The sequence below is a fragment of the Apium graveolens genome, chromosome 3 (assembly GCF_009905375.1).
Source record: "Apium graveolens cultivar Ventura chromosome 3, ASM990537v1, whole genome shotgun sequence".
NCBI lineage: Eukaryota > Viridiplantae > Streptophyta > Magnoliopsida > Apiales > Apiaceae > Apium > Apium graveolens.
Genome location: NC_133649.1, coordinates 209,480,408 through 209,492,173, shown reverse-complemented (window position 1 = coordinate 209,492,173; position 11,766 = coordinate 209,480,408). Strand labels below are relative to the sequence as shown.

The 11,766-nt window shown below is 32.6% G+C and overlaps 1 protein-coding gene across 10 annotated transcripts; it reads left to right on the top strand.

Moving 5' to 3' along the window:
- Nucleotides 1–4,834: 4,834 nt before the first annotated feature.
- On the top strand, nucleotides 4,835–10,832 carry LOC141713058 (uncharacterized). 10 transcript variants are annotated; one of them, XR_012571805.1, is made up of 7 exons: nucleotides 4,835–4,991; nucleotides 7,867–7,937; nucleotides 8,037–8,104; nucleotides 8,203–8,691; nucleotides 8,774–8,864; nucleotides 10,159–10,263; nucleotides 10,370–10,832. XR_012571805.1 is itself a non-coding variant. In XM_074516276.1 (6 exons), the coding sequence occupies exons 1-6, from the start codon at nucleotides 4,883–4,885 to the stop codon at nucleotides 10,180–10,182; spliced, it is 852 nt and encodes a 283-aa protein (XP_074372377.1). In that variant the 5' UTR covers nucleotides 4,835–4,882; the 3' UTR covers nucleotides 10,183–10,832. The 10 variants fall into 10 exon arrangements, 7 of the variants coding, with proteins under 7 accessions (XP_074372377.1, XP_074372375.1, XP_074372378.1 ...); XR_012571804.1 differs by having other exon boundaries at nucleotides 10,159–10,303; nucleotides 10,382–10,832; XR_012571803.1 differs by having other exon boundaries at nucleotides 9,288–10,263.
- The last annotated feature ends 934 nt before the right edge of the window (nucleotides 10,833–11,766 follow it).

Sequence of the window (11,766 nt, the reverse complement as noted above, 5' to 3'; positions counted from 1 at the left end):
TCGATCCATTAATCCTCTGTTAACGAGCTATATACCAATCGATTGCAAATTTCATAAGGAACACAACCCACTATAAATCAGCAGCTAATAACCCCTGGATCAAAAACCCCCAAATTTCAATTGAAAACATTCATACGGGCTATAAACCCTAATTTTGAAATTCGAAAATTAAACATACTTTTGAGCATGTTATTGAACTCCAAATCAGACGTATAATATATCAAAATCATCAGGTGAACAAGCTCTACCAAATGCAATCATCAAATTATACAAACAATCATCCGAACAAAAATTCATATTTTTCATAAAAATAATTCGAAAATAATTAAATTTATATAAAATCAACCTTTGATTCTGCAGTAAAACAGGTCCTGGAATCTGATAGTACTCCTTGAGACCTTCAAATTGGTTACTCCAACTTTCCAAACGGATTTCACTAACACCTTAAATTTATGGTTTGATTCTCAGAAAGGTTTATGAATATATGATTTTTCTCTGTAAAATTATATAATTATCTGTCTGCAAATGATTTTGATACGAAATAAAATACGGTAAAAGGTTATTTATATTTACGGGAAATTAGTATCCCGTTGGATCATTCCGGATATAAAACGATACGTTTATTTGTAAAAACTGATCCAAACGGTATCGGTTTTCGGGATAATTATCCAAATCAGTACAATTTGTACTACGGTTTTGGTCTCAGCGTCTGGTTACACCTATTACGAAGTGATAATTGTGATAGTTTAATAAAAAGCTCCCGTTTATCGAAAATACGGGTTTTATTGATTTACCGAAACGAATATTGTATCGAAAATGTTACGCCGAGACCCGCGCAGGACAAACTGTACGCCGGATCGAAAAAGTCGAAACATGGAAAATGCTCGGAATATTACAATTAGGTTAGGAAGGAGTTCTCGGAAGAGTTTCGGGTTCCAAAAACGTAACAACGGTTGACGTCGGTTGGTTCCCGTTTTTATAAAATAGATTTTAAATACTCGGAAAAAGATTTTATAAATTTTATATGATTCATATAAATTCATAAATCAACATAAAAATAATTAGGAAGATATGACAATTATCTATATTTTATTTTGGAAATATAAAAATTAAAATACTCAATTAATAATATTTTTAAATATCCAAACACTGATAACACTTAACAATTAATTCACGGAATAGATACTGAACACACATAATAATTATTTAATAGCAAAAATAATTACACGATATATCCCGGATATTACAATGCAGACCAGTTAAAGATCCAAGATTATCAATCAACAAACAAATCAATCACTGATTTGAAAAGTCTACAAAAAGTAGATTGAGGAGTACAAGATCAAAGGCCAAGATTAACTGACAAAGTAAATTCACTGACATGCATGATTTACAAAGATACACTAAGCCAGAAATAGAAATTTTTAGTTAACTTAAAGTAGGGTTTAGTACATGCTATTGCATGCTATGTAAAACCTGTGTTTACTGTTCTATAAAATAAACACTGGATGCTTTGTTTTAGGTGTAACAAATACATCTAAAATTTTTGTAACTCTCTCAAGAAAGAAGCTGAGTTCTTTATCAAAAGGAGCCCAGAAATTTGTAGCAAGACATACTTGTTTACCCAGTACACACCCGAAGGGTAGCGGCTGCGGGTTACCTACAATAAAAAAAGACATACTTGATTTTAATATAAAATTAAGTGAGTTTTGAAGATAGTATATTCATATGCATGTTTTATCTTTTCTGTTGAAACACTTTATCTCTACAGTTTGATTACTTTGTTCACCACATCTATAACATTTCAAAAAGCTTAAAAATAATCCCTAACACATTCACCCTCCCCCCTCTGTGTTGTATTCATTACCTAACATTTTTCTTCATCAATATTTACAACTTTATCGCTATTTTCATTCATTTAGGGCTATAATTTGATCACAATGATGATTAAGGGCTCAAAATCATGGAAGGAAAATTATGGAATCAACCCTTCCGCGGTTTTTTCCATGGAACGCCTCAACGTTTCGCGATAAAGAAGTGTTGTACACGGTCATTCTCAATCCAACGACCCAAAATAGTTTGTTGCTTTATGCATCCTTAACGAATGAATGTCAGGAACCTGTTTTATACTAAAATTTAATTAATTCTCGAAACAATCCAAAAACATATGACAAAATACAAATATCGAAAAATTAAAAACTACGCAACTTCATTGCAAAGCATTAAAGAAGAAGGATGAATTCATCAGCATTCACACAAACATCAATTAACAAACATTATAAAATTCATGATCACAAATTAATTTCAATTCTAAACAAAACAAGGTACAATTTTTTCATTTTCGATACTCGAAAATTTAAAATATAAAGTCATCGATGTGGTAAGATTGAATTCATTATCATTACTTTAAAATTAAAGATTATATACAAAAATTATAATGATAAAAAATTGAGAAGGTGGGGACTTTAAGGAGGGGAATGTGGGAAAGATAAGAAGCTATGACAATATAAAGAAGTAAGGTTGTGGATATGGGTATGGGTCATGTTAACTTAACGGGCCAACCCATCACTGTATATCACTACCCCTCTGTTTTCCTTTTTCACCATTTTCTTCTTCTACTTGCCCTCAACTTCACTTATTTCTCTCGTAAATTTTCAAGTGTTAATACATCATATAATTTTTTAGAGTGAAACGTGATGTAGTGGCTAATCTTCAGACAAAGAGGATGAAAATTTTAATCAAATATATCAATCAAGCCAACAACAACAAATAACTTAAGCAAATGAAGAAGACGATGAAGAACAATAGAATGAGAGTGAGGGACATACATATAAAGGCAGATGAACTGAACTTGTTACTTGAATCTTGTTATTTATTTTTAAACTATAGTATCGTTATTAGTTGATATATGAAATTTTGAAATAAAAGAAATAATAATAAATCAATCCAATAAAATTTATGAATTTTATTTTGTCCACCAAAATCTTGATAAATCAGTCCATCCTCAGATTTTGTTACTATTTAGTCCACAAAAATCTTGATAATTAAGCACACATTTTTGAATTAACTACCAACACGAATTCCTCTCCTTGATTCCTTATCTGGTCGTCAAAACGACTAAAGTTTTAAAGAAATGTGATTGTATATCTGATCGTCAAAACGTCTAAAAATTTAAAAGAAATATGATCATTATATCTATCATTTTATCTCCATAATTATTATTAATACTTACTAGAAGATCTGCAACTAGACAATTACTAATCACGAGAATAGTCAAGACCGCATAAAATCAGCTAAAATGATTAAGGTTTGATAGACATCTTTCAAGCAACCTTCATAATTTATGGGTTTAATACGAATAAAAAGATTTAATTTCATGTTATTTTGTATGGGGACTGAAGTATAATATCTGTGTAGAGAAGTTTTAGTCCTCTAAAACTAGTACAATTAAGAGCAATGAGCCAATCATAAAATTTAGGGTAAATTAATATTTCAAAGTCTCACCGATTACCCTCGAACCTTGAACTTATGGAGTAGTTAATATTGTATCCAAAAATTGACAACCAACAAAAAGATATATAAACGTCACACAATAATACGGAGTAACGGATAATTACTTACATAACACGTAAGCAAGTAAGTAATGCGGAGCAACGGGTAATTACTTACCTCAATCACGAAAACAGATAATTCACATTGAAGCACATATTCAATCCATATTAACCTATAAAAAATGAAGCATCTTAAATCTCGAACTTCTCTGAAATTTCAATTCTGCCCAGATTTGATTTGAGCCTTTTTTACTTTCTAAATGACTTTTTCTTGAATTCTGACTTCCGATAATTTTTTTAGGAATTTTACAAGACTGTTGATTCATGTGTGTAAAAGGCCTATAAATATTATCAACGAGGAAGACGAATATGGTTATTTATAACGTTACAAAATCCTATTTTTTATAAGTTATTCTTATTAAAATCTGATCCAAATTTTAGGGCTCATTAGTCTAATTTTCATCTTTATAAAATTTAACTTTTTTTATTTTACTATTCTTATTATTATTCTAAAAAATTACGAAATATTACATACTACCCTCCTTAAAAAAATTTGATCCCCAAATTTACAACAACAATACCCAACTTCTGCACCCTAATATCCTATGATTCAAAATTAAAATATTCTCGAAGAATATAATTTAATTAGAGTTTAGCTTTGTAAACTATAATCACGCATTTCGGAACAGAAATAACTTAATAAAATGATATATTAAAATTTTGTCAATCGGAAAATTCCTCTTCCACACTAGCTTAAAGAAAATTGGAGACAAGTAAAGCCGACAATTTCATGCACAACACGATAACACGACACAAAAATAACGGATTTTGTTTGATAATTTTGGTACACAAACACAAAAGTACACATATGAATTTAGTGTCGGTTTTGGTTTTACACTTAGGTACACGACACGAAACGAAAGTACACGAATAAATAAATATTTAAATAAATTTATCAACATTATATGAATACATATATCTTACAATAATATTTTACATTATTAAAAATAGTTACAAAATAGATTCAAGTTTAAATTTCATAAAACTTGACTGCAATTGAGTCTTTATGACTTATTGATCTAAGACTCGACTATTAAAAATTTAATATTTAAATATATATTTTATTTATCTTTATTTTTATTATTAATTTTAAATTACACGAAATACGACACTAAATTTACACGAAATGAAGGTACACGAAACATGAACTAAAACGATCCTTAACGGTTGGGATTTTAGTTAGACATTCATGACACGAAACACGAAAGGATATGAAAAGAAATTATACGAAACGAATAAATCGCTAGCTCTGCAAGCAGAGGGGTGGTGATATGCGGAGATGGGTTGGCCCGTTTAGTTTACCCGACCCATACCCATATCCACCACCTTGCTTCTTTATCTTTATGTGGCTTCTTATCTCTCCCACACCCCCTCCTTCAGGTTCCTTTCATTTTCGTATCTTTTTAGCTTGTGTTTATATTGTAATCTTGAATTTCTAAGTACTTATATTGAATTCAATCTTGTCTTTGTATCTTATTTTTCGAGTATCAAAGACGGATAAAATTTGTATCTTGATTTTGCTTAGACATCTATCTATACTATACTATTATAAGCAGAACACCCTCTATTTCGTGGTCAGTTGCTCGGTACAGTTATTTGGTACGACAAATAACAACCGTCAGATCTAAAGTCAGAAAGATGAGAACTGTTGGATACAATAATAAAATATTATTATATTAATATTTAAACTGCTCTCATGAATTCAGGTTCGAACCCCGTCAACAGCTTATTATATTTAAATTTTTATATTTTTTTTAACAACATATTATATTATATTATTTATTTTCAGTCAAGTCTCAAATTATTATAAAACATATATTGTTATAACTTATTATATTATTCGATTAATTTTTCAACTATTGAAAATTATATTATAAAATATATTATTAAAAACTATCAAATGTTAAAAGCAATCCGTGCATCGTACGGGTTATAAGCTAGTACTATATAATAACCGGAACGATGTATAATTTGGTTCAACGTTTATTCCCTAATTTTGGTTATTAAAATAATAAATAAATAGTATTATATATCTGTTAAACTACTAAATTATTAAACTACTAGACATAATTTTAATTATCTTACTAACTTACAACCATATGTTATCCTATAAATAAATTTATAATTATTATATATTTGTATAAATATTTTAAAATTATAATATGAAGGGATAAATAAAAAATTTAAATATTAACGGAAACTCGTGCATCGCACAAGATTTAAGCTAGTAAATTTAATTTATGATCGTGGCTTATGCGGTGTTTGTTAGTTGATGTTTGTGTAATGCGTATGAATTATGTGAAATGTGATGTAGTTCACCTCGACGAAGTAATAATTGAAAAAATATTAAACTCGTTAAAATAATATATTTTTTCGGTCCCAACATAATGGACACGGTGTTAACATAGTTTATTTTTACTCACGAAAAGTAATAAACTCACTAAAATAATTTTTTTTATCCGAGCCTTATACTTTAAAGAGGTTTAAATATTTGTTTAGATTATTTTCTGGCTTATGGATTACTTAATAATCGTTTTTATATGATTGTGTAATTAAAAATGGCCTTTAGACTGATTACTACTTGTTGCTAATAGTTGTGTTTTATTTGGCATTATTAAAGGTTTAGTTCCCTCTGTGCTGGTCATTGATTTTAGCTTTTGTGAGTTAGAACTATGTAGACCTCCATGTTCAATGGTTTCAGTGTCGAAATGTTAAATGTGCAGCTGTGGTAGTGCTTGTTATAGCAGTTAAGGTAATGAAGAAAGGTTGTCTTTTATCTGCTTTGTCATGTATAATTGTGATGTATGTTCTATTAAAGACATAATTACAGATTATTTATGTAGCTGTTGTCCACCATTGTCATTGGCTTGTTTTCGTCAATCATATCAATCGAGGTCCTAGAGCAACTCCAAGTGACTCTCTATTTCTTCTCTTAAATCATTTTTTGACAAAATTAATACAAAACTCAACTCCAACACACTCTTAATCACTCCCTAAATATTTAAAATCTTCAAAACTTTCCTCATTATTGAGGAGCCTCTAATGTATGTTAAACTAATTTAATATTAGTATATATTTTCCCTCCAAAATGCTTTCACCATTCCTATTTGTATTTGGTACATCAGATTCCCCCTATTTGTTGCCATTTAGTATCATGTCCAAAGATGATTCTGATTCCTCCTGCAAGTCCAAACAACAGTAGCGCAATAACAAATTTGAACCTCTGTGGGCAGCTCCCAACCACACTGTAGGAAAAAAAGCATGCCTAGTAGATGACAAAACGCTTCAGAACCTACCCAAGCACCTAGTTATAATTTTACTAGTACAGCAGCTACATAGTTTCCTTTGCCCAATGCAGGTGACCGTTGTTATAAAACAGAATAAAAAAGTATGAAGATACAAACTTTGAGGAGGGCTGTTGGAGCAGACCCAAATAATATGACTTAAGCTCATATAATATTTGTTTTTATAAGGAGGCTCACAGCAACTCTTGGAGTTGCTCTTATGAATACCCTTCTTAATTTAATTTATTCCCTTCAAAAGTCAAAACTGTATTCATTAAATGAAAGTGTTTTGTTTTATTGTGCCATTTAATTGTGCGGAGCTGATGGAAAATAATGGAACCTATGAAGAAAATTTAGTGGGTGTTTGGTTGATGTTTAATGTGCTCGGTTAACGGGAATTGGAACCTTAAACCTAAGTGATAGTGTTGATTATCAATTTAGTGGTGGAAAATGGGAACCCATTCCCTCTTGATGGGTAAATTAAACCCACCATATCCCTTATGTTTCCATTCCATTCCCATTGCCATTAACCCCCATTCTCATACCCTCCATTTCCATTCCCGATTCTCATTCTCCCGGTGCATCCAAACGCGCCCTTAAATGGAAGATAAGGTAGGATAAGTAGGGTCTGAATAGGAAGTCAGTGTGTAAGTTTACATGATGAATTTTGTGAAGGGTCTCGGTAGAGTGAAGGAGAATATACATGCATATAATAATTGCTTAATTACATTCATTCCTTTTAATCAAAGAGACTGTACGGATTTTGTATCATCTTCCAACTTTAAAAGCTCATAATTTTTAACTCAAGTAGATTGTCTGACGGGTTTAAAAGCACCTTTATTGTTTGTGAAGGTGATTAATTTGAACTGAAGAATACTTTGTCCCTGTCCAGGCATCCATTGCGATAAATGTTAACACTTGCATTTATCATCTATTATATCTGAGTTTAACATATCTATAAAAAATTGCAGAGAGCGAGGATGCAAGAGGAATGAGAGAGTTTGCCCAGCTGCTTGATGTAGTTGACACTTGCATGGATGTGGTGAGATTCTTATATATTTTATGATAATTTCATCTTGAATTCATTTATAATGGTCTTCATTCTTGATTTTGACATGCTGGCCTTTTAACTCATTTGCAGAGTGGAGAAGGTGCTACGAATGATGTAACATCTGAAAATTTGTCCTCCGTGAAGAGCATATCTGATAGGTTTAACTGCTGTGCTTTTATGCATTTAGAATTGGAATTGATTTATATAATATTTGTGATTCAACATATAAAACAATAAAAAAATTGTTTTGCTTCAGGTTTATGGGAATGAGAGCAGCTATGCTTACGGACAAAAAAAGTATGAAATCCTTTGGAGGAAAACATGGGCTATCTGTGTTGCAGTTGCAAGATTTAATTGACAAAAATAAAGCATCTACCCAGCCATCCCATGATGTCTTAGCTTCCGAATTGCTGAAGTTGCTCGGATTTCTAGAAGGAAAGGTTTTAGATGCTAGTCCATTCGACTTGGTTTTTCTTCACATTGGAGCTCACAAGGAGATGTTCGGTCAAAAAGACATCGAATTTCTAAATTCTTTGCTTGGTGGAGTAATGCAAATAGCCCCACTTGGATCTGACATAGGCTCTCGTTTGCACTTGTCTCTTGTATTGAGCTATGGGGATGTATCTCATGATAATCCTAATCTATCCGTTTCAGTAACTAATCAAAGTTCTAACTCTGACCTTTCATCACTTTTCCCTCGTCAAAGTTATAGTTTAAAAATAATGGATCTTCGTACAGATGTTAGGTAAGTTGGGAACTTACTTCAACCAATTTAGTTGCTACGAAGTAATCCTATATTTCACTCTTGTTTGTTCCCTCTGTTGCAGGCCTCATTGTCCAATATTAATGGCTCAATGGCAGAGTGGTGTTACTTGCAAGGACACCGTTAAGAATTTCTTCTTTCAAGAATTCAAAGAGGTAAGAATTCAATTATTATCATATCTCTCCATTTGAGGTGAGGTCAGGCATGAAGATTTCTAACACATCTTCCTCTAGTAACATAAAATATTACTTTACTGATTATTTATGCATTTTTTAAAATTCTGCAGCATTCAATAGATATCTTATTTCACCCAGTTGCTCTTGGTGTTCAGCAAAACTAGTAGCATATCTATCTTCTGACTATTGAGAGTCTATCTTATTATTCATGTTAGTATAACCGCCTGATGTAGATTTGCACTTTCAAATCGTGTATCTGATAGAACCTTCTGAAATCAATAAGTATCTAAATTCAGTCTGCTCTTTTGAGTTTCCTTGTGAGTGGGGGTTGTCTGTTTTACTTGTTCCAGTTCAGAATCATTTAGTTTTCTTCCTTTATGCTGCATTGCGGAAACCTCACAGTCCCTGCGGATAGATTTCTACATGAAGTTGCATTCAAGCTTTGGAAGGCCCCAAAGTATTGGGCCTGAGGAGTTATTCACCAGAAGTACTAGAAAAAAGTAGAACTTGTATCAACAGTAAATCAGGAATGAAGTAACCATTCCGTGTTTAACTTGCCAGCTTTTAATTTGATAACAAGTTGCAAGTCTGGACAGTTAATAAAACTTGTAGCGGAACATCTACAACAAGGACGCATTTGCATCTTTTCTTCAACATGGGATATTTGGAACTATATTGCGGTCAGGATGCCGAACACCTTGATGGCCTTATAGTTCTTTCACCCCTTTCTATAGCGTTTGTGCAATTGTAAACAAACATCTTATTTTCTCTTGTTTGTTTGTTTTAAGTTGAATTATGATAAGCAAATAAGCAATATGCTGCGACAGATTGCCGGAATTTTGTTTATATAATCCCTGTATAATAAGTGATGCAATAGTGTTAGCCAAAATTGCACTGTTGTTTTTATTTAGTCTACTTGAATTTTCCGGTGCTGAAATTAAGTTTCGTATTTTTACCAATTTCTTGTATCTTCAAGATATTTGTCTGCCCTCTTTTCATTATACTATTAAAGTTGCAGTAGAGGCCAGTGAATATTCAGGCCTCAGTTTTCCCATATTTGTATAAACCGAAAAATTAGGGTAATATCTGAGCGTCTGGTATGCTCAATCAGTTATCGCACACAAGTATTAAGTATTGGTGGAAAATAATTGGCAGTTTTTGATGAGTTTTATTACTTGTAGGTGACTTTTAAGGATATGGATCAGTTATGGCACACAAGTATTAAGTATTGGTGGAAAATAATTTGCAGTTTGATGAGTTTTATTACTTGCAGGTGACCTTTAAAGATATGAATTGATTAGTTGAACAGAATACCCAGTTGCGTAGCCTCGTTCGTAGGCTATCAGACCAGATTGAGAACAGAGAAGCAGAGCTGATTGTAACCTTTGTCATAATTCTTTGTTTACTGTAAATCTTATGTAAGTTTTACATGTTTTATATACCTTCTCAGTTGTAAAAAAATCAAGTTACTTTTTTTATATCAGGTAAACTTTCAGGAGGAGCTCCAAAAAAAATTGGCCGAAGCTGGCTCCAAAGTTGATGCAGTATTAGCTAGAGCTGAAGAGCAAGAGCACATGATAGAGTCTCTTCATGGTTCAGTGAGCGCATACTAATCGCTCTAAGTTTTGGGCTTATGTGATTAATACTACGTCAATGTTTTCATCTCACACAGGCGGAAATTATGTAGAAGACAACTGTTTAGATTTTTCTTTGCATCCTTTTCTATTTTGACAGGTGGCTTTGTACAAAAAGTTATATGAGGATGAACAGAAACATCACTCTTCATCTCCTAGCTCACCGGACACTCTTCCTGGTGCTCTTTTGCTTCTATTTATAATAGTCATTGACTATCGTTTTTAATCATTTCCTTGACGTTTAGGCTGCTGTTGATTCGCAGGCTTGTAATCTGTTGTTATGATTTACACTATAAATCTCCTATGTGTTTCATTTGCATGGTGTAAGCAGGCATGTTTCACTTGCCATGGTCAAAAATGCGGAATGAGTCTTTGTTTATCCTTCATCTTTGGTGTACAGTTGCATTTACTTATTGACTTACTATATGCTAGATGCTAGAATGGATTTCCATCGGCCAAATTTTAGAATATAGTACCTCTGTAGTGCTCCTCCCTCCCTCAGGAAACGTCTTCCTTCACGTTTGAGATTATGACCCTTCTATCAAATTGGCCCCAGCATATGTTTTCTCTTTTGCATTGCTTATAATGTTTTTTTGTGCTGTCTCAGAAAGAAGGAATGTTGTCAGGCTTCTACAGGAAGGTTCAGAGGTGAGACTGAGTTGTTTACTTACTATTTTTGTTGTTAATTGCTGGTGTGAGTAGTTTTCACACATTCATGCACATCTACATACTGCAATAAGCTTCAAGAATAGGTCACGAGCAGGCATATGCATGGGTGAAGAGTCTTGAAGAAGTGTTGGCGAAATTAAGATACAACAAGAAGTGTTGGCGAAATTAAGATACAACTCTCTCTCTCTCTCTCTCTCTCTCTCCCCCCCTCCCCCCCCCTCCCTCTTCCTCTCTGTTGCTCTATAACTCCCAAGTTGTTATGCTGAATGTAGTCAAATTACCCGTGATAATGGATTTATTTTTTGAGATTCCTTGTCAATGTAATTATTGTGCTTTTTGAGTTATCTCTTGAACTTGGTCGAAGTCGCCTATCTATCCTCCTTGTTAATTTGGGATATTGAGCTTGGTTGTCAGTATAGTTATCAGAAAACGAGGGTTGATGATTATCTGAAGGTGTTGCTACCATCGTGTTCCTGGGTTCGTTTACGACGATTTTTACGCAAAAGGAACTCAAACTGAATCGTTATGGCTGTGATTGGGGCTTGGATGTGATCGGGGCTTGGATGGAACTTGAAGCT

Excerpts from the sequence above, each read along its gene's own strand:
- LOC141713058 (XM_074516274.1), top strand. The coding sequence starts at position 4,883 with ATGCGGAGATGGGTTGGCCCGTTTAGTTTACCCGACCCATACCCATAT. Across the intron at positions 7,938-8,036 it reads TTGACACTTGCATGGATGTG|AGTGGAGAAGGTGCTACGAA; the intron begins GTGAGATTCTTA and ends ACTCATTTGCAG. Across the intron at positions 8,105-8,202 it reads GTGAAGAGCATATCTGATAG|GTTTATGGGAATGAGAGCAG; the intron begins GTTTAACTGCTG and ends GTTTTGCTTCAG.